Consider the following 25,057-nt stretch of genomic DNA (forward strand, 5'->3'; position numbering starts at 1 on the left):
TTGCAATACACGTTTACTTAATTAGATGTTTTCTTAATGTATCATTAATAAATTCCCTTTTCGATATTACAAAATAGTATACAAAGATAATAAAAATGTTGATCACTCATTTAGGTTCTTATCTTTTGTTAAGTTTTTCTTTTGAGCCATTGTATTGATAAATAGTATTATGATATCAGATTATATAAATCTAGTTTGTTTATCTGTAACGTGACCACATACAAGACTAAGATAACTTATGTTGATTTACTGATTAATTTTATATATATTCGACTGTTCTTAACATAATGTAGTCTCAAATTTTCCAATGTAGGTTATTGCACTATAAATTTTTTTTGAAACTTATTTTATTATGCACACTCATCTCCCTCAAGCTATTACCACTATCACATATTTAATGCCTGCTATAATAAAGGCACTTCCTGGAAGATAATTCTTACAAACAGGAAAATTATAATATATTACTTAATCTTCCTTAATATGATAATTTAATTATTTTGTAAAACCCAAAGTATGCTATAACATTATTTATTGTTACAATAGTTATATTTATTGTAACATTTAACAGTGTAAGATATTTTCACATTTTAAATATCTAATCACCAATGATTGGGCAACTTTCTGATATCACATTATGTGAGATCTGGAAAGCAATTTCATAGCAGGCAATCATTGGAAATTTTTGTATGTTAATTTTAGTTATCCATTTTGACATTAATTAAGGAAATTCTGTCTGAATAATTTAATTGGCTGGGATTCCCTTTTATGATTTCATTGTTAAAACTGTTAAAAATATTAAGGTAGACAGGTAATTTTACTAAAAAAAGTATGTAGAGATATAGGTATTTGTACTTAAACTCTGACCAGTAAAATATCAGGAAACTTGACTGATTTTAAGTGGGGATTTCAGAAGGAGAAGAGTATATCATCATGTGCTCATGCTTATTAACAATCTGAACACAGTACTATGCATTATCAAGTAGACTATAATTTCAATCATCAGTAAAATTTGATTAAATCTATTCAATACAAAACTTTATATAATATTTAAAACAATTGTCTAATTGAAGTAAGTATTAGTGACATTTTTTTTTTAGTTTAAAAATTATAAATTTGTTTTTTTTATTCTTAATTGTTTCAGGATCATATTTCTCATACATAATGCCAGTTCATAATCTCTCAGGTGGAGATACATCACCAACTGCAGAAATTATAATACCTGCTCAAACAGAATCTGAATTGCAGAATAAAAGAAAACCAAGTGAAAATACCTCTTTATCACCAAATGCAAATCAAACATATTTTGCTAATGAAAGAATCCCTATTCCTAATGCAGGCCAGGTATGTATTTATTTTATAACAAAAGCAAAACATTAAAAAAACTTGTTTAATATTTGCCTTTCTTTCTTCAGGGAGGATTTAGTTTTAGAAAGCTATGGGCTTTTACGGGACCAGGATTTTTAATGTCAATAGCTTATTTAGATCCAGGAAATATAGAAAATGATCTACAGTCTGGTGTTGTTGCGAGATATAAGGTATTAAATTTATATGTGTTTGTAGATAAATATAAAATAAATTTGTATACTTTACTTAATTTATAGCTATTATGGGTTTTACTGTGTGCAACAATACTTGGCCTTGTTATGCAAAGATTAAGTTGTCGTCTTGGAGTAGTAACGGGTTTGCATCTAGCAGAGATGTGTCATAGACAATATAGAAAAGTACCTAGATTAATTTTATGGATAATGATAGAAATAGCAATTATTGGCAGTGATATGCAAGAGGTTATAGGCACATCCATTGCTCTTTTTTTGCTATCAAACAGAGCGTAAGTTAATTAAATATTTTTGTTAGTGCTGAATCACTAGTAATTGATACAGATATTGGTACTAATAACGATTTTTCTCTTTTTTTATATATAAGAAAATTTATAATTATTTAATTTATAGCATTCCTTTGTATGCTGGAGTTCTTATCACAATTATAGATACATTTACATTTTTATTCTTGGATAAATATGGGTTACGAAAACTAGAGTTACTTTTTGGTTTTCTAATTACAGTAATGGCTGTTACTTTTGGTTATCAGGTGAGTTAAAAAGAATTAAGTTTATTTGAAAATGAATTGTGAAACAGATAACCAACTAGTTATTTTTTTAGTATGTTCATTCTGCTCCTCCCCAAATAGATGTCATTGAGGGAATGTTTATACCATGGCAAGGAAGTTATGATAAAGGAATGTTACTTCAAGCAGTAGGAGTTATAGGCGCAGTTATTATGCCACATAATTTATTTTTACATAGTGCCTTGATCAAAGTAAGAAATAGTACTATTATTATATAAACAATAATGAAGTTTCTTATTTAATTTTGTGATATTTTAAGTCCAGAGACATTGATCGTAGAAAACCTAAAGAAGTCAAAGAAGCAAATATGTATTATTTTACTGAAGCTAGCATTGCATTGCTGGTGTCATTTATAATCAACGTATTTGTGGTTGCCGTATTTGCACATGGTTTATTTAAAAAAACTAACAATGATGTTGTAAGTACATACATTACTAGTTAGTATGCTTCATTTCAATACTATTTAACAAAATGCTATTTACTTTTTCATAGTATACCATCTGTGAAAAGAGAAATTTTACTCTAGGAATGAATGTTTTTGACGCAAACGTATGAAATTTATCTACTCTTACATATAAAATAAACAATTATCACGACCTAACGTTTTTTTTTAAATTACAGCGTAATAATAACACATTTGAGGCTGACTTGTATAAAGGTGGAATATTTCTCGGTTGCCAGTATGGATTTGTGGCAATGATCATATGGGGAGTTGGTATTTTAGCAGCTGGTCAATCATCAACTATGACTGGTACTTATGCTGGTCAATTCGCTATGGAAGGATTCTTGAATTTACAATGGGCTAGGTGGAAACGAGTCCTTTTTACTCGTACTGTTGCAATTGTACCGACATTCTTAGTAGCTTTCTATCTGAATATGTCGAATCTGACTGGCATGAATGACGTCTTGAATGCAGTAATGAGTTTACAATTACCATTTGCCACATTACCAACTGTTGCATTCACCAGTAATGCTCAAATTATGGGAGAATTTAAGAATGGAATGTAAGTTATTAGGTTTTTAATTAGCCCTTATCCAGAATGAGCTAACAAACTACAAACTTTGTTTTATTATTTCAGATGTAATAAAATCACAGCCACTTTACTGTCTTTAACAGTAATTGTAATTAACATTTATTTTGTAATAAGCACTGTTCAAGAGCATCTGAATAACTCTGTGCCTTATTATTGGTTGATACTATTAGTGATAATAATGTTCTCGATTTGGTATATACTATTTTGTTTCTATTTATTAATTCACATGGCAGTCAATATGGGAGCAACATTTTTAACTAATAATGCAGTAAGTATTATTGAAACAAATACAACGTATAAAGACGGTCCATAATTTTTTTTCTTTGCAGCTTGTCGCTAAATATGTCGTTGGCCCTGTTAATACAAATTTTGGATTGACTAATCCCGCTGCATACGCAAGGTAAGTGTATCAAACAATTTTTGTCAAATGTTCTCATTGAATAACTTGCATTTTAAAATGGCTAGATCGTTTTGCTAACCAAAATTAACTATTTAAAATTGTATTGCGTGATTATCTTAATTGATTAATAATTTTTGTTTATATTGATTTTGCTTGAATACTATTTGTATAAAAGGTGGAAGTGTGTGTGCTAATTTTAAGAAAATTGATGTTATTGTAGAATTATTTTAAAACTACGTATATGTGATCAATGTTGGAATACCTGAATTGTTGTCATAGTGCTTAGCTTTGTGTTTGTATTTTTTGTATTGTGACTGTTTTATGCTTTCATATTTTTGAACAACTGCTTTTTAACTAAAATAATTATTTTATATTTCTTGTTTTGTATTTAATTTCTTTATTTATTGCTGTGCTGTTAAGTTGATTAACACCATCACTAAACGAAATAACAGAAATTTATAGTTTTTACAAGAATCTATTAAGAATATAGCGATCGTTTGTTTCGTTCATAGTTTCTTCAATACATCAGAAACTTCGTTAACTACGTAACTAAATATTCTTACTATAAACGAGATCAGAGACAAATGATTTATGAGCACAACATGCGCAAGTCAAAATGCTTTAAAAATATATTGTTATCGTTTTACATGGTATGTAATTGCTTCATTTCTTTATACAGTTTTAATATTACTTTTATTATTTAAGTGTCTCTTGTCACATTTGCTTTTCGAAGATTATTTATTATCCGTTATTAACTACACAAAAATTTCATTGCATGTGATTTTATACTTGCAATAGTATGGGCTTACGACGTTGACATTGGCTTCAAAAGTATGTTAAGAAAGGTAAGTATTAATCCTGGCTACATATTTTGTGCATTATTATTTATTTCTTTCATCACTTGTAATAAAAAATAAGGACTAATAACCAATCTTTTTTCAGAACTAATCCATCATTTTCCATTCAAGAAGAGATGGATGGTACTTTTTCATTCCTGCCACGTTATTAATTCATTGAAAATTGGATTTATAAAGAAATTGAGAAATTTATATCATTTTCCTTCTAAACAAAAAATAAAGTTTTACATTTTTTAACTCATTGTTATAAACTTTTTATAAATGTTATACTTTATTTATTATTACTTAAGTAATGTAAATACGACAATTGTAAAATAATAATAAAATATAACTATATGTTTTTTGTGTATGCTTTTATTTATTTAATATCTCACAAAATATTTTTATCACATAAAAATTGGCGTCCCTTTCTTGGGAAGAAAGGGACTATACAATAATCAATTGAAACATTGAAATCCTTCGAATGTGTCATAGTACAATTTTTTTTCTTTCATTGTATTTCTATGTTTAATAACAAAAATAATAAAATTTTTGAAGGACTTTGATTATGTTAAATTTGTATTATTTGTAAACGAGGTGACTAGATTATTGTTATAAAAGTGGAGAAATGATTTGGATTTGTAAGGCTTCAATTAAAAATTTATAAACTTATTATTAAAACTGTAAAAATTCTCAATACATTTTAAATAACTAAGTATTGTTGAGACATGATTAGTGATCAAGTAAAATATGTATAATTTAGGTTTTTAAACATTGGATACAAAAGTATACGCACAGTAGTCTTTAAATTTCTCCAAAGTTGATTAAAATTAATTATAAATATTTCTCTTTGATGTTCTTTTACAAAAAAGACCTATTATGGAGTTATCACAGTATTTATAATCTGCCATACTATCAGACAGGATAAACAATAGTACATAAAACTTCAATACCTTCCAAGGTCTTTTAAAAGATAGATAAAAATAGGTGGACGAGTATATCGTCTTTCACTTAAGTTATTTTATATAGGATCAGTTATTAATCGTAAATAATACTGATTATGTTCTCGTCTATAATGCCAATAAATAAAACTCATAATTAATAAGAGAAGTAAAATTAACATAATAATGGATGTTGTCAGAATACCTGAAACAAACATTCGTTTTTTAGTCTTTTATTGTATTACATAAATCTGTTAGATTTACCTATAATATCCGAGGTATTAATTTTATATTCCAATTTATCTAAGTCTAATGAGCATTCTCTCTCCCAATCTTCAGGTACGATGTCTCTAGTCAATTTTATAAAATCATTGAGTGAACATAATGCATTACATCCAGGAATTGTTAGTAGTGCAGGTTCATCAGTAGAGTTTTTATATGAAACCTTAAAATATAATTTTAATTTTATATCTAGAATGTTTATTAAATATAGTGTGGTGTGTATGAGATAATGACTTACAGTAACAAAAAACTGCTTCTTCAAATTTGTCCTTAATTCTATTAAAATTGTGGCTGCATAAGGAGGACAATGAGAATCAAAAATATTTAATGTCATCAGCAAATTGGCTAAAGTCTCATCATGTGCACTATATATCCATAATTTTCTATCAGGCCTCAGGGCATTTCTGGATTTTTTCACCATATGATCTATCATTTCTCCAACTAAAGAACCTATTAAACATTAAAGCTTAACATATATTTTTAATATTAAGTGGAGGTTATATTCAAATTACCTGATATAAGTCTTTGAAGAATTTTATTGTATGCATTAATTCTGAAGCTTTCTGCTGCTAGTGGATATAGCTTATCTGGGAAGACTGTTTTTGTCCATTCTGGTAACGTCTTATTATGTACATTCTATTATTGTATAAAGAAAAGTGAACATATGAGCACAACTGGAATATTGCTTTTATTAAGTTATAATTATTGAATTTATTACCTCAATAAATAAAGTGTCATATATCCTTTCGGCACTTTTTATAGTTGATATTTTTCTTCCTGTTTTTTGAGTCAGATATTCATACAGTTCTTTATTTTTTTTATTAATAAATTTAATTTCTGGAGATGATAAAACTTTGTCCAATTCATAATCGTATCTTGCACAATATTTTCGCCCTGCTAGAATATGATCTTCATTTTCAGCTGTTGTGTGTACTGGAATAGGTAACCAATTATTAATATCCCAAATTTCTTCCCCAATTGGGGGATATAATCCTGCCAGATTGGCTTCAGCAGACATCAATGTTCTATCTGTGTCTGTGCTTTTGATATATATATCATATAGGGAATATCTTTTTGGTATCAGGTGGGAATATCTGTTACGAAGCCATCTACCAAGTAGCAGATGTTGGTGTTTGCCAATCTGCAATTTGCATTATCATTATTAACAGGACTGAAGTATTTATTTATCACTCTTATAGAAAATAGGATTTATAGAAAAATTTTATTTACATTTGTAAGCTGCCCATATGGATCTGACCACAGAGACTCATTATTGTATGGATCATTAGGATAAGGATCCAGTGGTGTACGATCTCCATGTCTGTATATCTATAAAATGTAAACTACATAATTGCATTTGAATTAAAAAAACACAAGGAAACTAATTGGTATAATTTAATAGCAGAAAATGAAAGCTTTTAAACTCATCTTTATGTCTTTTAAATTTACTTACAACATTTGCAAAAATGATTTGTCCTATACTATCATCAGCAGCAGTAGCAGCCAAATAATTTAATGTTGTTACAAAAATGATGAAAAAGTATAATTTGGAGTTAAATGAAGTCTTAATTTTCATTGTTGATCTTTTAACTCTAGATCAAAGCCTTCAAATGTGTTTTTACTGAAAGATTGACAATGAAACTAACTATCTACTACTCCGAGTTTTAAACGTTTTTATTTGCTAACAAAGCATCATTTTCCTAAACTGATATATCAGCGGTTATCGCAGTTATCGTACAAATAATGTTATGAAAGACTACATTTAGGGCGTTAGCGCATGTAGATTATTGTAGATTATGAAGAGCAGAGGGAGTAGTCAGTAGATTAACCTGGAGTAACCAAGCATGAGCAATCTATGCAATCTATGTATGTATGTAGTTGTGTCCAACACAGTGGTACACACAGCTGAACACAAGAATATACAAGTTTTGCCATGTGTGTGTGCTTATGATGCATCGTGATGCACTGCGTCAGTCGCGTCGGTCACCAACAAAGCATTTGGGTAAAAGACAAAGCACTTTCGATACTTTGAATTTTTCGAATGTTTCCACATTCACAGACAAAACATCTTAGTTCTTCAATCTAAGAATAACATTTATATCCTTTTTGACAACTTTTTATTATTACAAAAATTAAGAGAAAACTAATAGGTAATAAAGGACATTACTTCAATTAAAAATATTGTAATATATTTTTCATATTATTTGAGATTGTATACATAGAATTGCACCTAATGGAATTACATATAAAATAAAAGCATCAGTAAAAACATGCTAGATATTTTTAACCATAACGAATTTTCAATTTTTATGAGCAATAATTGAAATAGACAATCAAATATAGAAAATAATCTGAAATACACTGAAGTAATAATATATAAATATTACAAAAGCAACAAATATCTTATTATTGTACAGATAAATCACTTAAAATTAATCTCTGTATATGAACAATTATATCCAATCTATATATTTACATTATCCCTTTAAAATTAATACGATTTTATGCATATTTACATTAATTGTCGTGAAACAAGTTCAATATCTTATGAAAATCGTTCGTAAGTAAAAATTTGATTATTTAGAAAAACTAGAGACAAGTGTTTTGTATGTACATTTTGTGTGAAAACAACATCTGCACAAATCATATAATTTTGAAGACATTATATTTCAGTGCACGGCACTTTCATTTAAAAATGATTACCAACTTGACAATTGTGAAATTTTCGATATAAAACTTTTGAGCAGAATTTTGTCAAAAAATGTTCTCTTATAGAACTATTTGTTCTAAAATTCTTTTATACTTTAGATTCACCGCTACTTAATAGAGAGAACAAACAAAGAAGTAGGCTCTTAACATTTTTTAAAAAGCCTAGCAATCACAATCTTCGTTTGCGGTATCGTTGCGCAATAAATAGCATAGCTTGCACTGCAAATGGCCACACTATGATTAATGTGAACATTCGTGGTGAACAATCTGATAAAGGCCACCATTTTGGATGTCGGGGGTTTACAGATCTGGTCTGAAAAAATACAAACAAGTATAAATCTCTTTGTTTCAATTATATAAAAGCATTGTAGAATCTTTTATCTTAATCATTTATCATGTTTACCGAAGATGGTGCCAAAGCGCTTAGCGCTTGCCCTTCCAAACTACGTACTCTGCCTGTTACTCGATCCAAATCTTTTTGTAAATGTTGTAATGTTTCCACAATTTGATTATAAAATTCAGTTGTTGTTTGATCATCCCTTTTGGTTCTGTGACGTCCTCTGTCTTGTTTGGCATTTGTTATTCCCTCCACATGCCCATTTATATTACCCCTTAGACAACCATTAGATGGTTCTTGGTGATTTTCCTTTGATACAAACTCCTTGCTTGTTTTCTCATTTTGACTTTTCTCTACACTATTATTTACATTTGTTGAGATTTCTTTCTGTATTTGTTCTGGTGTAGACTTAAAAAAAAACTCCATTATTGCATGGTTTCTTTGAATGTAAAGTTACAGAATTAGATTAACAGATTTACCTCAACAGTGTCAATATAGACTTCTTCTTCTCCATCTGTATCTGGTGGTAAAGGACTTGCACTGTGACTTGTAGCAGGACTTGTTTCCAAACTACTAGTGATATGGCGAGATGTTGTATTAGGTACTCTGTGAGGAGAAGTGGACCTAGAACCTAGGGGAGAACCAGAGAGAGGTGAGCCAGGCTGAGAACGCATACGCTCCAAGACTGGGCCTACAAGTAATTCTAAATCTTCTGCTGGAACACTTTCATAAAATGAATCCAAACTACCAAGGAAATTTGCTACATTATCCGTGTAAGACATAGTTTCCACTATCTAAAATAAAAGTTATCAATAGGCATTATATATTTTTGGAGATATAACAATCATCATACAATCTCTTGCCTTTTTTAACTCTTCCACATAATTATTCATAGCTTCTGTGCGACTCATATTTCCCAAACGAGTCCAAGCATCCCATTTTGCTTTTTTGACTACTTCCCAGAATGCAGGCTTAGGTAAATGACATTTTCCTTCAGTGGCTTGTTTATAATAACCATAAAAGCGTAACATAACTTCTTGGCTGGGCTGATAGGCACCTAAGAAAAAATGTTAATGATTATAACAATTATATTTTAATTGTTTGTTCAATTTACATTAAAACTAAAAAATGTCTTTCTGATACATAGTAGTAGTATAGAACCAACTTATTATTAATCCTAGTTTCACTTCAATTACATTAACTTTCACTTAGTTCTCATTGTACATTACAGAATCTTACTTTACAGAAGCATGAGTGCAACATTGAATCTTACTACATACTGGAAAATTTGAATGCTATATTTGCAATGCTAAATGAATAAGTAACAAATAAAATTGCAAAATAAAAATTTTATGCTTCTTATATATAAAAGCTCCTCTGTATTATTTATGTAAGATTAACATTTGATAAGACAGTTGAGTAGATTCAAAGTCTCTTAAAATTCTTCTATTATAACATTATTTGCTCTTTAAACAGAACTTGAACTTTGACCCTTACTATCTAAATGCAAGATACAGATAAATACATCACAGCTGGAAACTTCAGCTGATATTATAAAACTTTAAAAAAAAATAAAAGGGCTATAGAAAAATTGATAAACACCCTATGCTCAGTGGTCATATTTAACTAATTAGTATCCAAAAACCGGTTTGACGGGTTTTATCTCGCAGGTTAAACAAGAAACAGTGCAAAATGAAAAATCATGATTCGTGGCCTTGTACAAGAGTTTGATGCAGAAATGAGGTTATTAAGTGTAATTTTTCGCCAATATAGCACAAGGTGAACGATAATTTTAAACGAAGAGCAATAATTGGGAAAATTTTACGAATCCGTTAATTACCATTTTGTGGTAAATTTCTGATTACGTTCACAGCAGCGTTAAACTTTTCCTCGGTCGTCATGGTCAAGCCTTGGATCGGTTTGGCAGGCTTCGAGAATGATTTTGCACTAGACAATCTATCCAATAGTCAAACTTTACGTCTTCACGCAGATACTGACACTGAGAATAGAGAGTAGAAAAACGTAAAAAAGGTCCTGTCACTTTCTGCGTTCGTGGAGAGTTAAAAAACAACAAATAGCAAGACTGCAGTAGATACGGACGGCCGCTCACTGCGATTTTCGATTGGCGATCTTTACGGTTCCTTGCTGCCTCTTACGTCCGATTGGTCCGATTCGACGTGATTATTCCATTGTGCATGCGCGCAATAGCTTTTGCGTCGATGAGTATACTAACACGTGCGAAAGCTTTTTAATTCATTCCTCTCTCTCTCTCTCTCTCTCTCTCTTTCTCTCTCTCTCTAATTAATTCTCTTTATTTTCTCCTCACAATTCAGCAATAAGGTTTTGTATGTCTTTACGTTAAGTCTGACAAAATTTAATATTTATTTGTAAGAATTAGTTACTTTAGATTTTAATGAATTGGTAAATTTCTATAAAATACCGATGGGAAGGAGGAGCATCAACAAGTGTGAAAACTTTAAATAACTTTTTAAAAATCATTGTTTAGCGAACTATTGAGCGTTTTGCACACAAACATGTGATTACAGACTTGATAATGACTCTGTAATTTTCTATTACAGGTCATCAACTAATGCATCTATCTTATTCTCGCAAATTAATCATCCAACTTTTTATGATATCTTATATTTTACACAATTTTTTGTCTACTTATTGACCCTTTGGTGTCTTTTCATTTGTATATACATGTTTAGTTAAAACGATCTTTTCCTTTTCGAGCTTAATATTATTAATCATGGACATACAATTACAATTTTTGTAAAATGCATGTAATTTTCATTTATCCAGTATACAGAAATCTTGATAAAAAATAACATTGATACGTTCCTATATGTAACTGATATAGTATCAATGGCTGTTTCTTTATATTACTAGTGGATTAGGCATATTATCTGGCTTATTGTTTAGAACAGCTAGAATATTTTCAGCAGTCATTACTGCCATTTTTTCTCTAGTCTCTATAGCTGCACTTCCTATATGAGGCAGTACTACTGTAAAGAAAAATTGTGGTAATTAGATATAGATTATTATGTTTAATGTTTCATTCAAATATTTACCACAATTATCCATCTTTAATAGTTTACTATCCAATGGTATTGGTTCAGGAGTCATAACATCTAAGCCAGCTGCTCTTATTGTACAATTTTCCAAAGCATTTATTAATGCTGACTGGTCAACAACTTCACCACGGCTTGCATTAATAAAAATTGCAGTTTTCTTCATTTGTTCAAAAGCTTCCTTATTGAATAAAAATTTTGTTTCAGAGGTTAATGCTGTAGTGACTACAACAAAGTCACTTTCTCTAAGTAATTTTGAAAATTCCACCCTTTCCCCTCCAAACACTAAAGCTTCTTCTTTTATACTTCTACTTGTATACAAAATTTTTTTTGTCCCAAAAGTTTTCAGACATTGAGCAACTTTTGTTCCAACACGTCCAAGTCCTACAATACCCACAGTTGAACCTGAAAGACCTGGACCACATAACCACGTTGGATGCCAGGCTTTCCATTCTCCTCTGTGGAGAAATTATATTTTGTATAAGACTAATGACTTGCAAATAAATTTCATAACTACGCTATTAAATCATACTTATAAATAGCTCTATTTGCCTCAATTAATCTTCTTGATGTAGCTAGTAATAGAGCTACAACTAATTCAGCAGTTGCTTCGGTTAAAATACCAGGGGTATATCCTACTTTTATGTTTCTTTTTTTCAATGCTGGTAAATCTAAGTGGTCTACACCCACAGACATTGTAGCTACCACTTTCAATTGAGGTCCTGCAGCAATTAATACATCCTCATCTATTTTATCTGTTAATAGACAGTATACCCCATCAACACCAGAAATTTTTTGCAGTAGCTCAGAATGAGGTATGGGTACTGGTTTATCCCAAAGAATTACATTACATCTATACAAAAAAAAGCAAATGAACCGAAAATTTCTTTTTTTGTAATTTTGATTTCAAGTGCCTACGTTAAATTTTTACCTTTTTCTAAGCATTTCTAATCCAATTTTTGGAATACCCGGATGAGTAACCAGAACCTTTCCTAAATTCATATTTAATAGTTCATCAATAGGTTAAAATTCCAAAGTCTAAAGTAAAGACTTATCACACCAAAGAACTGTTGAAATACAAAATGTCTTATTGACTGTATTATTGGTTTTTTTATCATTAATTTATTGATAAAAAATCTGACATCCGACTTGATCGGAATTCACGGAATCCTACTTATCCTACGATGGAAGAAGGAATCCCTTTACGGAATTGAACGAAATTTAGTATAAGAAACGTGACGGAAACTATACATATATGCTTTTTACGTCTCTGTCCAATCTCTACCCCTTCACTCCATTTGTCTTCATTTTAAACTTTATTGGAGCTTGCTTTACTTGGTGACTTGGTGTAAGCCAATACCTTAAAAATGGCGTAAAAACTATAGTTGTATCATAATTAAACCAATCAGGAGCTTTAAGGGTGAGTCCGACCAACTCATTTTAATTTAAAGGGACATTAAAAAGTATCACCAACCTTAGAAAAGGAAAATAATTTTTTGTTTTAACGTTTCCAGCTTGCACAGGTTATAGCATAATGAATAAGGAATAAAGGAATACAAAAATTGGACCAAAATACCAAATTACCATAGAGGGAAACTTCAACAAGTTATCACTAACTCCGAACCTCGTCATTCCAAATAGTTTTGCTTTTAAGGTAAGTTTTTTATTTTGCGTTATATTCTAAAAATAATATTTGTCAACAATGATAATTTTTTATTATACATAAGGACTTTGGTGAAGTAAATAAAACTGGATGTGCTAGTAGTGATGGAACTTAATGAACAGCTAAGAACAAAATATGAAAGCAAGAAAAAAGAATACTTAACGTTTGATAAGAAACTGACAATAATAGAGTTAATAAAAGAATTTTCGGCGGTTATAGAAAACAAGAAAACAGATGCTGTAAGCACATCTATGAAAAATAAATCGTGGGATGAAATCAGTACAAAATTTTATAGAATGCATGGACAACACATAAACAGTGAGTCATTAAGAACATTCTGGGTAAATACAAAAACGAATACCAGAAAACATTATGCAAAACTAAAGCAAGAGTTATATAAAACAGGTAATTAAAATGTTTAAACAATTATAATATTTTTCTTAGTTTACGTATAACAATTCTTTCAGGTGGTGGTAGAAATGAAGTGAAGCCAAACATACTATATGAGAAAGCATATGAAATAATACAAAAATCAGTAGATGGTTTATATAACCCATTTGACTCGGATACTAGTTTTTCGTCTTCTATTAATACTCCAGTTGAAAATTATTTTGAAGAAGAGGCTGATGATCCAGATGATGCGGATAATGCAGTTTTTCAAGTAAGACAAAACTTATTATTTCGTAGTATAAATTAGCATATGTAAATTAATAAATCTTTTTATTAAAACATGTTTAATTTCATTTTTAGTTTTTAATTGATGAAAATGAAGTGAATCAGTGGGATAAATGGTCTCCAAATCAATTAAAGAAGCCTATAAGTCCACCATTGAGCAATAAAATAGCTGTTAATTCAACGATTAAGAAGAAGAAAATAAAAGGAGACCTGCTATTAGAAAGCAAACTAGAGCTAGCTCATTTAATGAAACAGCATTTACTAGAAAAAGCAAATTATGAGAAAAAAATTCTAAATATGCAATTGAAAAAGGAAGAATTGCAAGTAAAATTGTTAGAGGTCAAACTAAAAGAATCAGCAAACATGCATTCAACTACACTGGTAATAGTTTTTTGTTTATAATTTTAGTAATTGAAGACAGGTGTTTATGTATTTTTCATCTTAAGTTTTGTGTTTTAGACTGCATTTCCCAGAGATGAATATCACGAAAAGTTACATGTTGAATAGGACGAAGGAGTATAGGTTATGACTGATATCGATTAAAATTTGTTTGCATGTGACATTTACTCTCGTTGTTACCAAAGTCCAGTGATATTAATAATGTTTACTATGTTAATTAATTATATGATCTAAAGTTTAAACCCTGTGATATTATAAATACTTAATATGTTAATTATATCAAGTGAAGGTTAAGCTCTGTGATATTATAGTTAATATTTAAAATTAATAATGTTATTCAAAGTTTCATATTCTCTTGTTTAATGATTAAAGAACTGATTTAGATTAAAATATTAATAATTTTATTTCGTTATTCATACAATTATTGCATATTTTACCATTCAACATCTGCATTTATCTTTTCATATATACAGCGAACAGTAGTCTATTTCACTTTAATTAACTGTTCCATCCTTCAGCTAAAATTCTCATTCATTTTTGTTCCTAAGCATTAGTAGAAGCTGAATTATCGGTGGGATTGCATTATTCCTGAAAATATTAAATTTCATTAATTGAGAATGTTCGAAAATTACGTTGCAATCACAAAACAGAAAAAGTATAAACTTTCTTATTCTTCGCTTGGGTGATATCAATAAGCAGAACCTATCTATAAGTTAACATCATATTTACTTACCGTTCTGTTCTATTAAGTAATTTTTGTCCAATTACTGATAACAAATTACATACATTTTCTTTTGATAAGCGGAATCTTTTTTTAAAATCAACATCATCATATATTTCTAAATAATTAACTCTTTCTCTTATTACTCTGGGTCTTCGAAATGTCTGAGCATAAGTAAATTCCTCATCATCATCTTCAAATATAAATCTTGAAATGTATTGTTCAAAATTTTCGATTCTGCTACAATATAAATCTCTTATCATCTCTCTATGTATTTGAAATGTTTCAACGCTAGAATATTCTTCTGCATTGTCATTTTCGAATAAGAATCTTGAAACATATTCTCTGAAATCGTCCATTCTTCATACAACTCTGAAAAATTCAAAAAATCAATTTTTAACCAATTTCTAGATAGAATTGCTTCAAATTGGAATCCTATGAAATATTCTCAAAGATAAGCTTATATTTCTGACGTAAACTTGTTTTACATTTATTTTAAAAAATTATCATTGTTGACAAATATTATTTTTAGAATATAACGCAAAATAAAAAACTTACCTTAAAAGCAAAACTATTTGGAATGACGAGGTTCGGAGTTAGTGATAACTTGTTGAAGTTTACCTCTATGGTAATTTGGTATTTTGGTCCAATTTTTGTATTCCTTTATTCCTTATTCATTATACTATAACCTGTGCAAGCTGGAAACGTTAAAACATAAAATTATTTTCCTTTTCTAAGGTTGGTGATACTTTTTAATGTCCCTTTAAATTAAAATGAGTTGGTCGGACTCACCCTAAATTTTAAAGTTTGCATATGCGTATCTGAAGTTGGTTTATTTCATTGGCTTATCCTAGGCCGGGATTCATAAAGAGAACTTGAGTTCAAGCTCACCTTGAAACCTATAAGGTGTGTTACGTAGACTATAGAGTTTACCCGTCTTAAACTTGAACTTGAGCTTAAGTTTCATTTATGAATCCCGGGGCTAATCTTACAATCTAGTACACCACGGCACCATACTTGACCATACGGCGCCATACGCCTACATCGCCTACTGTAGTACATCAAGGCCATCGCCCCCCATCAAGGCCCTCTGGAGGATCCGTTAGAACATTCAGTCGTAACGATCGTGGTTGGCTCGTGGGTAGGTCATCTAGGTTCAATCACGTTCGTGTGCAATACCTTTACCTATGGCCGTGTTCCGTTATTGACTGTGAGACGTGAGTACTGAAAATCTATAGTTTATGTCACGCAAAAGTATATATATAGTACCACCTAAACATATTAGTACCACCTAATACATATACATACACTCATATACATGGCATACAGCAGCATCTGTGCACACAGATAGCGGTGACACAACTAACTTAAATATGTATATACATTAGTAGTCCATTCAGTAGAATTCAGTAGATTGTGGTATTACATTGCTTGCGGTAGTTAATTATTTACAAAATCTACAATTGCGCTGTGCGATACGTTGTTAATAATTTTTGACTAAGACGTAGAATGTTGTATATAAGAAATTATATGGTAATGGATTTATACTTCCCCTACTTACATTAAATTTTCCGTATTTCTATTTAACTCCTAAAGTCTTGTGATCAACATGTCTTATTTTTGACACTCCTAATGTAGTCTACATATACGTCGTCATATGTCATAATGCAATATCAATAAACTTCGTTACTTAATGCAAAAAGTTTCTACAAAACAACATTTGTATCAGGAACTTGTATATCATTTGTATTGAATTATAAATTGATTTATTATTAAGTTATGACACAATCAAATATTAGTTACAATATTGAACTGTAAGCTTATAATTCTCTTTATTTATAGTAATTGTATATAAGTCTTTTATAGAATTAATATACTTCTTAGAATTATATTAAATAAGTTATTAAGTTGAAGCTAATTTTAATTTTTCTTTGTTTTTAATAGATATTAATACTGATGACACAGTGTTTTAAAGACTACAATGGAGAAATTTGCTGTTGATTTAGACAAAGTTCTAGATGATTTTGAGTTTAATGAAGGTAAAAGGAGTCTGAGATGAATTTTCTTTGAGTTTTAATCTTTACTTGAGTGTCAAACAATTTTATTATAGATCGTGAAGAGCAAGTAGCATCAGAAGCTTATCCAGCTAATAATACATCGTCAATATCTGCTAAAAATGCAACAGAATCTTTAGATCCTACTAGTTGTAGACATGTGAAGGGAGCAGAGAAAACTAACAATGGGTTTAAAAATGTCTTATCATCTGACCAAATTAATGATTCTGAACAATCTTGTACACAGATACCACTAACTTTAACTGAGGAAGATATACCAGGAACTAGTAATAGTTTTCCAGAAAAAACTGGAGTTACATCACCAAACAATAATGATAGACCAAATTTTTATACACACAACTCTCATATAAGTAATAAGCTTACAGAAAAGCCTGATATAGGCTCTGATGGGGTTTCTTTGACAGTGTACAATGACATATCACAAAAGACATTACTAAAACAACAAAATAGAAATTCAAAAATTGAAACCAGCTATGATAAAAAATTAAATCAGGCAAGTTCAAAACCTACTGTCAGCAATGTGTTTAACAGCTTGAAAGAATATATAAATGCTCCAACGGTAAGCTTAGATCATGCAGATGCAATGCTAAATCAAGAAATTAGAAATAAACAAGAAGAAACTGATATTAAGCCTGAAAGTGGAGTGAGTAAACAAAATTATATGGCAAATTCTACTAAATTAAGTTTGAATAATACTGTTGAAATGTCTAATAGTAAAAAGAATACAAAACTTAAAAATCCTCCTAATTATCAGAATATATTACTACCAGTTGCATCAGAACCAGTGAGTGCAGAGCAAAACGAAATAAAGACATTAGAGTTAAGGAATAAGCCATTAACAGAGCAGTTTGATAATAATGTTACAGTGGTTGTAATAGATCCAAATAAAACTGAGCATGTGTATGAGAATATTCACATTGATCAAAATGTATCCAGTAATAAAGCACAGTCTACAACTAATAAGATTTTGCATAATTATGAGAATGTAAATTTAATGCAGCAGGTTAAACCGTATGATGTGGAAACTAAAGATCCTATTTATGAATGTATATATTTTGGAAATAAAGGTGAGCATGAATCAGTTGTTACATCGGAGATAACAGCCATGAGTAGTAACGAGGCAAATGTAAAGTGTAATAATATGTACAAAACAATAGATCAAAAAAATTCCAAACATCTGGCATCTACAAGTAAATTACAGCAAACTTTACCAGGCCCGATTGCTACTAGTTCGCTTTCAGCACGTAAACCTATAGGATTTAGCAACATAGATGATTTATCTGAGGAGGAGTTGAAAAATTATTTAGCAGAATTAGAGGCAGAGGAGAGACTGAATGAAACTGCCACATACGAAAACGTGCAGGCACCATTGTATACGGCTGCAACAGAAAGTCTCCCACAAAATACATTCCATAATGATCCACACGATGAGGACGCTAACGAAGCCCCCATATTCGAAAGCGTTGTAATAGGGGAGCTGCCCAATATCTCTGAAAAGCAATTGCAGGAGAAAGCCAAAAAATTTCGCATCATCGATTACGGAAAGACCACAAATACATCTGAGCAGGATAATTTTTTAGATCTAAAGGAGTGGGAGCAGTACCAAAATCCCACAGCAGACACTCTTCGTGCAAGAGGGAGGGAGGTCCAAGAAAAAGACAATAAAGAAAGTGCGAAGCCAGGTGAAAACTTTGATCCAAACTTGATAAAAATTGTTCAAATCTCTGAAAATCCTGGAAAATTGGAAAAGCCACCAATGGAAGTGAAATGGAAAACTTCTGAGTCGGAGAAAGAGCAAAAAATCGGTGAAAGGATAGAGGGCAGCATTCCGGAAACTGATACGTCAGCTTTCGATTCGAGTAATCTGCAAGAATCTGTACAAACTATAGAAGACTCACCCAGTATCGCTAATGAGATAGATGATGATAATAACGTCGTAGTAAATTGTACACTAGAAAATCAAGTGAGTTTAGAGGAAAGAACCAACAGAAACGTTGTAGATTCTAATAGTCAATTAGATAACAATGAAGGAGCAAGCGATTCAGTATCATTTGGTACAGAATCATCTATTGATAACAGTGCAAAGTATAAAGAGCATGATGAAAGCGAGAGGCCTACGCGACCACAGACTCTAGATATTAGTATGTCAGAAGCAAATGCACAGCAACAAGGTATTACACGTTTTATCTCTATCTAATTTGCAATAACACTTTTTATCTTTTTTTTTTTGGTATTTTGAGGTATTGTATAATCGGCTAAAGAATCTGTCGATACGGACCCTAAACGTTATCTCGTCAAGTACATTCCATAAGTACACAAGTCTTTCAGCAATTATTTTTAACAAATTATTTGGAATAACGCTCAGCTTTATCTTTTCCTTTACATTCATAATCACTCTTGAGTGATAGTGTGAATAATTTCTATTGTTTCGAACTTGCGCCTTGTGATAAGGGTATACTAAAGACTGCAATACAGACAGAATGTGACATATACATTATAGCTTCGAAATATTCTTTGTAGAAGCTTCCAGTGTAAATCGAACCGACGGGGAACGTCCAGAGGCTGATGGTGTCGATGGTAGCGATCGAGGTCCCTCGCCCGATGCATCGGACTGTTCTACAATGGAAAGTAGCACAGTTCTGGGTAAACAGCCTCCGTTTTGGGTACCTGACAGCGATGCGCCAAACTGTATGCTGTGTGACGTGAAATTTACCGTTCTCAAGAGGCGTCATCATTGTCGAGCTTGTGGGAAGGTAAAGTGTCATCGGGGGGTAAAATTTTTCCTTTTAATTAAAAACTCATTTTTATCATTAATATTTTAGGTACTGTGCAACAAATGTTGCAGCATGAGATATCGTTTGGAATACCAAGGAAATATTGACTCGCGTGTGTGTCACCCATGCTATCAACTTCTTGTAAAAGGTGAAGCATTTAATTTGTTATTGTCAGTGTGTTACTTACACATTTATGTTTTCTACCAGTAAGTAATTGAAGAGTAATTATATTTTTTTTAGCGGAAAATGAGCATGGATCTGATTGGGCTCCAGGGTATAATACAGCTACTTCTACCGATGTAAGTTCACTACAGGTACGAGAACCATCTCGAACATACCTAAAACTATGCCTGGTTAGACTTGTTTGCACGTTGATACCGCCTACGTTCACACTGACATTGTGCATGGCAAGAAAGTGCGTGAAGTAAACAACTACAGTCGATTAATTTCATTAATTGAGACCGTTCCATTCTATCTTTTGGATGGAAGTAAAAATTTCTGAAATTCTATATAACACCTAAATTGCAGCATGCATCAAATAATTTTCTTGTAAATTCCAACTCAATTTTATAAATTTCTTTTATAGGCCTTTTATTTGAGTAAAAGTTCTCAGTAGTATTCACATTCTTGCCCGTTTCTGCATGTCCGCTAGTAATCTTTGAACAATTCTGGCATCTTTGTAACCTGTGATATACAAGTTGATTTCACATTAGTTTCAAGTAATAGAGATTTTAACTGGCGGACAGTTTCACGCCAAGTTCCTCAACTCGGGTGGAATTTTAAAATATTCTGCTTGAAGTCAGGGAGAACATTTGCGTGAAAAAGCCAGAATAGAGCGCCGACATTGTGAACGTTCCACAATTGATTGTAGGGCAGACAGCCTAATCCGAATAATCCTATGGAATACTGTTCGACCGTACCGCCTTTACAGCAGTTAGTTGGTGGTTTACCATCACCCCCAACAGTTATGGTGCCCGTTGGAGTTCTAAAAAGAGAAGGTACTGTCAGAACACGCGCGGAAGGATCAAAATCTGTCATATTTAGCGATGGTGAGTATACTCTATTATTTGTATTTATTTAATGCAAGATTTACAAGTTTTATACATAATATAGACTGGCAGTATTGACAAAAGTTCTGAATGAAATTAACTTTTAGAATTGTCTTTAATTAAAGAATTAATCTTAAATCTCAGCTATATAGAGAAATGTTTTATTTTATTAATATTTATAAATTATATGATTTATTTGACTAAAATTCATTTCATTAACAAGGTTTAGTACATGTGTGTATTTTGTGATCAAAAGCTACCATAATTTTTCCCCTTTTTTAGTTAACGTTTTGATTTCTTTTACTCTCGTTCCGTACACTTTAACCCATTACAAAGATTAATTTTGAGTTTTTATCCACCCGAGACGTCTTTGACGTAATTGGTCCTGCCTTTGCCCTCCCTTTCCCGTTTGTTTTGTTTTCACGCACCTATAACTAAAACACAGGAATAAGGCCTGGGTGTGACCTGACAGAGCCAGATTCATCTTGGGACCTGAGGCCGCCTTATCGCATAGCTGCGAATAAACGATTGGCCAATCAGGGATATACCAGGAATAGCAATGCCTGGATGCAAAACTCTCCTCCACTGGACCGTGCTACCAATAGTCACATACCGCAAAATCCCAATCTTTTACCGCCAACTGTTACCATACACAAAGGCTGTAAGTAAGATCTCTAATAGATTTAATTTCCTTCAGTTTCTTTTTTATTAATTCTCTCCCTGTTCCCTAGTAAATTATTTAACGTTTGATTTATTTCTTTTGCAGGCATTTCTTATCACGAAGTGACAGACCAAGCTCAGCTCTACAAATCACTTAAAAATGAATGTGAACCACCAGTGATGTTTGCAATTAATCGGAATTTATATGCTTATGTTAAAATAACAAATTGTAAATAATTCATAAAATAATAGCTCTATCATAATATTCTTATGATTTTGTGTATAGGTTTCTCATATTAACGATCAACATTTTTATGTGCAGTAAATTGTTGCGTGAATAAGATTTGCTGGAACTTTACTTCCAAAGGACTGGCCTGTGTAGGTCAGGATGAAGTAATATTACTTGTGGAAGCTTTACCCGAAGAAACACAGCTACCAAAGGATTTACTTATGTGTATTAATCAAATATATCTTGATGCGATTAAAGGTAAGTTACAGAAAATTATTGAATTAAAGTTATGTCACTGTTTATCTATTTGTTGATTGTATTGCAGGTAACACAATATCAGAGTTAGGCGTTCTGATTCATCAAGGTGGAAATCTATTGGGCTCGCGCGAACATGCAGGATTTTTATTTATTCGACAAACACTACAATGTTTGCAAAAAGTCGTTGTACCTCCGGCGCCTTTTTTAGTAGGATTATTAATTCATAGGTAATATTTTATTTATCATTTATCCTTTCTAGAATTAATTGATTATTAAGTTTTTTTTTTCTTAAGGTGGGAAATACCATGGGCCAAAGTGTTTCCTCTGCGTTTGCTTTTACGTCTTGGAGCGGAATATCGTTATTATCCATGTCCCCTTGTTTCTGTCCGTTTGCGCGATGCCGTATATTTCGAAATTGGGCATACGGTAATGAAGGTTCTAGCAGATTTTAGAAACTTCAGTTATACCTTACCAGGAGTGAGGGGCTTGAGGATCCACTTGAACAACAGAACTACGGATGTTATGTTTCCGAAAAATCGCTATGATCAAGTGATTAAGGGTCTGAATAATTCAAATGATCATGTTCTTGCATATGCATCGAACTTTAGCATTGTTGCTGATTCGCACCTTGTGTGCATCCAGACGAATACCGGTGATGAAAGCAACTATCAAACGCAAGCAATCAACATTCACAACAAGCCACGAACGGGTAAAAAAAATACTATATAGAAAGACAAAGCAATATTATACAAAATTAAACGTTTTTAACTTTATTTTGTATAATTTCAGTAACTGGAGCTAGTTTTATTGTAATTAATGGAGCATTGAAGTCTTCAATGGGATTGTCTGCAAAATCTAATATCGTCGAAGATGGATTGGTAGTTGAAATTATGCCAGAAAAAATGGAAGCTTTAAAGGCAGCATTGAAGAATATGCAAGATTTTTCAATAGGCTGTGGTCGATTAGGGACGCCTGAGCCAGACGAGATTGTAAATATTAAATGGGTGGAGAACGATACACAATTCAATTTAGGGTGAGCCGAAGATGTGAATAGTTTGTGTTTAAAAGTTTAATCCTATTTTTTAATTAATTTTGCAGAGTGAAAAGTCCAATCGATGATAAAATAATGGATGGCATTCCATCAATCAGAGTCCACAATGGAACTGATTACAAAGGTGCAAGTAGATTCATTCGATGGACTGAAGTATTTATAATAAGGGTTTGTACAATTTTAATAGACATACAGAATTTAAGAAGAAATTGATTTTGCGTATTAGTTAATTTATAGCATATTTTTCCGTTACAGTCCGATGATCAACCAAATGGAGTGCATGATCCTATTGACTTAAATAAAATATCTGAAAGCATAGCACGAGCAACATGTGCAGCATTAGTCAAATTGCTAGATTTGTTGGCAGCAGCAGGTTTCACGAAAATTGGTGTAAGAACAACAATTCATCCAGATAACGTGAGTCCTCCTTATTATTAAATAGTGAATTTTCATTGTTTTAAAAGGTATCATCTATATTTGTATCATTTGGAGTTAAATTTTAATATTATAAATTTGTAGGTCGGGTACGAAGCTGGCAGTGAAGGCACTAGATTGCCACCGATTTATATGAACAGCTTGGATAACGAGTTAATTCAAGTATTGCATAAAGCTGCTCAGAACAGTCAAGACACACATACTGTACTTGAATTAATATTTTACATACTCGATGACTGAACAAATTGTATCTATGTATTATATCAAAACAAGTTGTGCTTTTAATGGAGCATGAATAAGGTATTATTAAAAAGAATCATGTGCAATCAGGGTATTCCGAAACAGCTGGAACATGTAATTTCCTGTGTCAATCAACGAGCGAATACAAAAATTCATTGGGTTTAATTTTGCACAATCGTGTAATAATATAGATTTTTTTAAATATGCATTTTCAGCATTAGAATGAAACAGAAAAATTGAATGTGTTACTAGAATTAATAAAAAGATAAGAGTTCACAGGATTTTCATCACTTTTCTAATTATCGCTTGTGGTCGACACGAAATTTCTAAACTTTGATGTTTTATTGGAATACTCGATGAAAAATATAATGTAAAGTCATTAAATTGTATCGATCAGCCAAAACTATTTTAGATGAATGGAATTTTCAGGCGCTTACGCCATGAGGATATAAATGTAACTCTATTATTTTACCTGGGAACACTTTTTTTAAAGCAATTGTGTTGTTTTACATTCTTTTATGTATATTCAGATAAGCATATGTATAACCCGTGTATACACGCAATGCGTGTACACTCAGTATTTAGTCGGTGACTAACTTACCACAGGTTGTCTTTCTTAGAGAATGTAGGCTTCCTAGAGGGCTATTGAGAATTTTCATATCCAGTGTCTACTTTTTATTGATATTATTACTGTCGTTTTGAAGCTCATTGTTGAATTTTTAAAATATCTTGCAATGTTCGTCGACAATATCGATAGTGTGATATTTTTTTATCTTTTACGTTTCATTATCACAAATTAATCATGTATATTGTATTTTTAAATAAATGACGATTAACAAATGCTGACGATATTGTCGACAAATTCCTGCATTCGTAATAATGTCCGATTGATGTCAACATTTCATACTTAAATTGAAAAATACGTCATTTCGGCTGTGGATCTCAACTGGTTTTAATTATTAGAATTTATTTTAAGATTAATGTTCTTTATTGCCTAATAAAATTATAGATTCCATGTCACTCGCAGTCGAATTGGAATAAGCTTAAACGAAAAACTTTGTTTTTATTAATAATAAGAGAAGGGAGAAATG

At 31.3% G+C, this 25,057-nt stretch overlaps 6 protein-coding genes and 1 long non-coding RNA gene across 19 annotated transcripts; 3 read left to right on the forward strand and 4 right to left on the reverse strand.

Moving 5' to 3' along the window:
* Nucleotides 1–699: 699 nt before the first annotated feature.
* Nucleotides 700–4,751, forward strand: Mvl (Malvolio). Its single transcript, XM_066737400.1, has 12 exons — nt 700–1,069; nt 1,142–1,341; nt 1,413–1,535; nt 1,602–1,828; nt 1,950–2,088; nt 2,160–2,315; nt 2,384–2,542; nt 2,617–2,673; nt 2,746–3,128; nt 3,204–3,426; nt 3,488–3,558; nt 4,501–4,751. The coding sequence occupies exons 2-12, from the start codon at nt 1,162–1,164 to the stop codon at nt 4,565–4,567; spliced, it is 1,785 nt and encodes a 594-aa protein (XP_066593497.1). The 5' UTR covers nt 700–1,069; nt 1,142–1,161; the 3' UTR covers nt 4,568–4,751.
* On the reverse strand, nt 4,752–7,455 carry LOC136779686 (prostatic acid phosphatase-like). 2 transcript variants are annotated; one of them, XM_066737411.1, is made up of 7 exons: nt 7,071–7,455; nt 6,848–6,946; nt 6,336–6,758; nt 6,130–6,253; nt 5,856–6,067; nt 5,600–5,780; nt 4,752–5,464 (listed from the first exon to the last, which is right to left on the reverse strand). In XM_066737411.1, the coding sequence occupies exons 1-7, from the start codon at nt 7,191–7,193 to the stop codon at nt 5,433–5,435; spliced, it is 1,194 nt and encodes a 397-aa protein (XP_066593508.1). In that variant the 5' UTR covers nt 7,194–7,455; the 3' UTR covers nt 4,752–5,432. The 2 variants fall into 2 exon arrangements, with proteins under 2 accessions (XP_066593508.1, XP_066593507.1); XM_066737410.1 differs by having other exon boundaries at nt 4,752–5,540.
* Nucleotides 7,456–7,784: 329 nt separating this feature from the next.
* LOC136779687 (acyl-CoA-binding domain-containing protein 4) lies at nt 7,785–10,748 on the reverse strand. Of its 2 annotated transcripts, none has more exons than XM_066737412.1 (5): nt 10,504–10,748; nt 9,527–9,720; nt 9,143–9,457; nt 8,730–9,071; nt 7,785–8,639 (listed from the first exon to the last, which is right to left on the reverse strand). In XM_066737412.1, the coding sequence occupies exons 1-5, from the start codon at nt 10,562–10,564 to the stop codon at nt 8,496–8,498; spliced, it is 1,056 nt and encodes a 351-aa protein (XP_066593509.1). In that variant the 5' UTR covers nt 10,565–10,748; the 3' UTR covers nt 7,785–8,495. The 2 variants fall into 2 exon arrangements, with proteins under 2 accessions (XP_066593509.1, XP_066593510.1); XM_066737413.1 differs by lacking the exon at nt 10,504–10,748 and adding an exon at nt 9,829–9,934.
* Nucleotides 10,749–11,086: 338 nt separating this feature from the next.
* On the reverse strand, nt 11,087–12,918 carry LOC136779688 (glyoxylate reductase/hydroxypyruvate reductase). 2 transcript variants are annotated; one of them, XM_066737415.1, is made up of 4 exons: nt 12,669–12,918; nt 12,270–12,590; nt 11,738–12,195; nt 11,087–11,668 (listed from the first exon to the last, which is right to left on the reverse strand). In XM_066737415.1, exons 1-4 carry the CDS (start codon nt 12,737–12,739, stop codon nt 11,544–11,546), a joined length of 975 nt encoding a protein of 324 aa, XP_066593512.1. In that variant the 5' UTR covers nt 12,740–12,918; the 3' UTR covers nt 11,087–11,543. The 2 variants fall into 2 exon arrangements, with proteins under 2 accessions (XP_066593512.1, XP_066593511.1); XM_066737414.1 differs by having other exon boundaries at nt 11,087–11,671; nt 12,669–12,910.
* A 130-nt stretch (nt 12,919–13,048) lies between these two features.
* LOC136779689 (uncharacterized) lies at nt 13,049–14,867 on the forward strand. Its single transcript, XM_066737417.1, has 6 exons — nt 13,049–13,157; nt 13,252–13,391; nt 13,465–13,805; nt 13,868–14,061; nt 14,151–14,456; nt 14,535–14,867. Exons 3-6 carry the CDS (start codon nt 13,505–13,507, stop codon nt 14,580–14,582), a joined length of 849 nt encoding a protein of 282 aa, XP_066593514.1. The 5' UTR covers nt 13,049–13,157; nt 13,252–13,391; nt 13,465–13,504; the 3' UTR covers nt 14,583–14,867.
* Nucleotides 14,859–16,393, reverse strand: LOC136779690 (uncharacterized). Its single transcript, XR_010823645.1, has 4 exons — nt 15,988–16,393; nt 15,754–15,893; nt 15,208–15,567; nt 14,859–15,062 (listed from the first exon to the last, which is right to left on the reverse strand). It is a non-coding gene; the product is annotated as an uncharacterized lncRNA (long non-coding RNA).
* Nucleotides 16,394–16,578: 185 nt separating this feature from the next.
* Nucleotides 16,579–24,986, forward strand: Sara (Smad anchor for receptor activation). 10 transcript variants are annotated; one of them, XM_066737461.1, is made up of 17 exons: nt 16,579–16,728; nt 17,140–17,234; nt 17,306–18,337; nt 18,428–19,441; nt 19,791–20,023; nt 20,093–20,192; nt 20,285–20,358; nt 20,916–21,093; nt 21,539–21,754; nt 21,860–21,982; nt 22,076–22,240; nt 22,308–22,467; nt 22,534–22,949; nt 23,030–23,273; nt 23,339–23,459; nt 23,547–23,708; nt 23,811–24,986. In XM_066737461.1, exons 2-17 carry the CDS (start codon nt 17,177–17,179, stop codon nt 23,964–23,966), a joined length of 4,452 nt encoding a protein of 1,483 aa, XP_066593558.1. In that variant the 5' UTR covers nt 16,579–16,728; nt 17,140–17,176; the 3' UTR covers nt 23,967–24,986. The 10 variants fall into 10 exon arrangements, with proteins under 10 accessions (XP_066593558.1, XP_066593551.1, XP_066593554.1 ...); XM_066737454.1 differs by having other exon boundaries at nt 17,306–19,441; XM_066737457.1 differs by having other exon boundaries at nt 17,306–19,441; nt 21,566–21,754.
* Nucleotides 24,987–25,057: the final 71 nt, after the last annotated feature.

The sequence above is a fragment of the Prorops nasuta genome, unplaced genomic scaffold, assembly GCF_024137725.1.
Source record: "Prorops nasuta isolate Cenicafe-Biocafe unplaced genomic scaffold, Cenicafe_Pnas_1.2 PNAS00017, whole genome shotgun sequence".
NCBI lineage: Eukaryota > Metazoa > Arthropoda > Insecta > Hymenoptera > Bethylidae > Prorops > Prorops nasuta.

Coding starts and splice junctions, on each gene's coding strand:
- Mvl (XM_066737400.1), top strand. CDS start 1,162: ATGCCAGTTCATAATCTCTCAGGTGGAGATACATCACCAACTGCAGAA. Junction 3,427..3,487: donor CATTTTTAACTAATAATGCA/GTAAGTATTATT, acceptor TTTTCTTTGCAG/CTTGTCGCTAAATATGTCGT. Junction 3,559..4,500: donor AATCCCGCTGCATACGCAAG/GTAAGTGTATCA, acceptor ATCTTTTTTCAG/AACTAATCCATCATTTTCCA.
- LOC136779686 (XM_066737410.1), bottom strand. CDS start 7,193: ATGAAAATTAAGACTTCATTTAACTCCAAATTATACTTTTTCATCATT. Junction 6,254..6,335: donor ATGACACTTTATTTATTGAG/GTAATAAATTCA, acceptor ATACAATAATAG/AATGTACATAATAAGACGTT. Junction 5,781..5,855: donor AGAAGCAGTTTTTTGTTACT/GTAAGTCATTAT, acceptor TTATATTTTAAG/GTTTCATATAAAAACTCTAC.
- LOC136779687 (XM_066737412.1), bottom strand. CDS start 10,564: ATGACGACCGAGGAAAAGTTTAACGCTGCTGTGAACGTAATCAGAAAT. Junction 9,458..9,526: donor ATGTGGAAGAGTTAAAAAAG/GCAAGAGATTGT, acceptor CTTTTATTTTAG/ATAGTGGAAACTATGTCTTA. Junction 8,640..8,729: donor GCGCTTTGGCACCATCTTCG/GTAAACATGATA, acceptor GTATTTTTTCAG/ACCAGATCTGTAAACCCCCG.
- LOC136779688 (XM_066737414.1), bottom strand. CDS start 12,739: ATGAATTTAGGAAAGGTTCTGGTTACTCATCCGGGTATTCCAAAAATT. Junction 12,591..12,668: donor TTAGAAATGCTTAGAAAAAG/GTAAAAATTTAA, acceptor TTTTTTGTATAG/ATGTAATGTAATTCTTTGGG. Junction 11,672..11,737: donor ATTAAAGATGGATAATTGTG/GTAAATATTTGA, acceptor TTTTCTTTACAG/TAGTACTGCCTCATATAGGA.
- LOC136779689 (XM_066737417.1), top strand. CDS start 13,505: ATGGAACTTAATGAACAGCTAAGAACAAAATATGAAAGCAAGAAAAAA. Junction 13,806..13,867: donor GCAAGAGTTATATAAAACAG/GTAATTAAAATG, acceptor CAATTCTTTCAG/GTGGTGGTAGAAATGAAGTG. Junction 14,062..14,150: donor CGGATAATGCAGTTTTTCAA/GTAAGACAAAAC, acceptor TTTCATTTTTAG/TTTTTAATTGATGAAAATGA.
- Sara (XM_066737454.1), top strand. CDS start 17,177: ATGGAGAAATTTGCTGTTGATTTAGACAAAGTTCTAGATGATTTTGAG. Junction 20,193..20,284: donor CTATCAACTTCTTGTAAAAG/GTGAAGCATTTA, acceptor TATTTTTTTTAG/CGGAAAATGAGCATGGATCT. Junction 22,950..23,029: donor TCACAACAAGCCACGAACGG/GTAAAAAAAATA, acceptor GTATAATTTCAG/TAACTGGAGCTAGTTTTATT.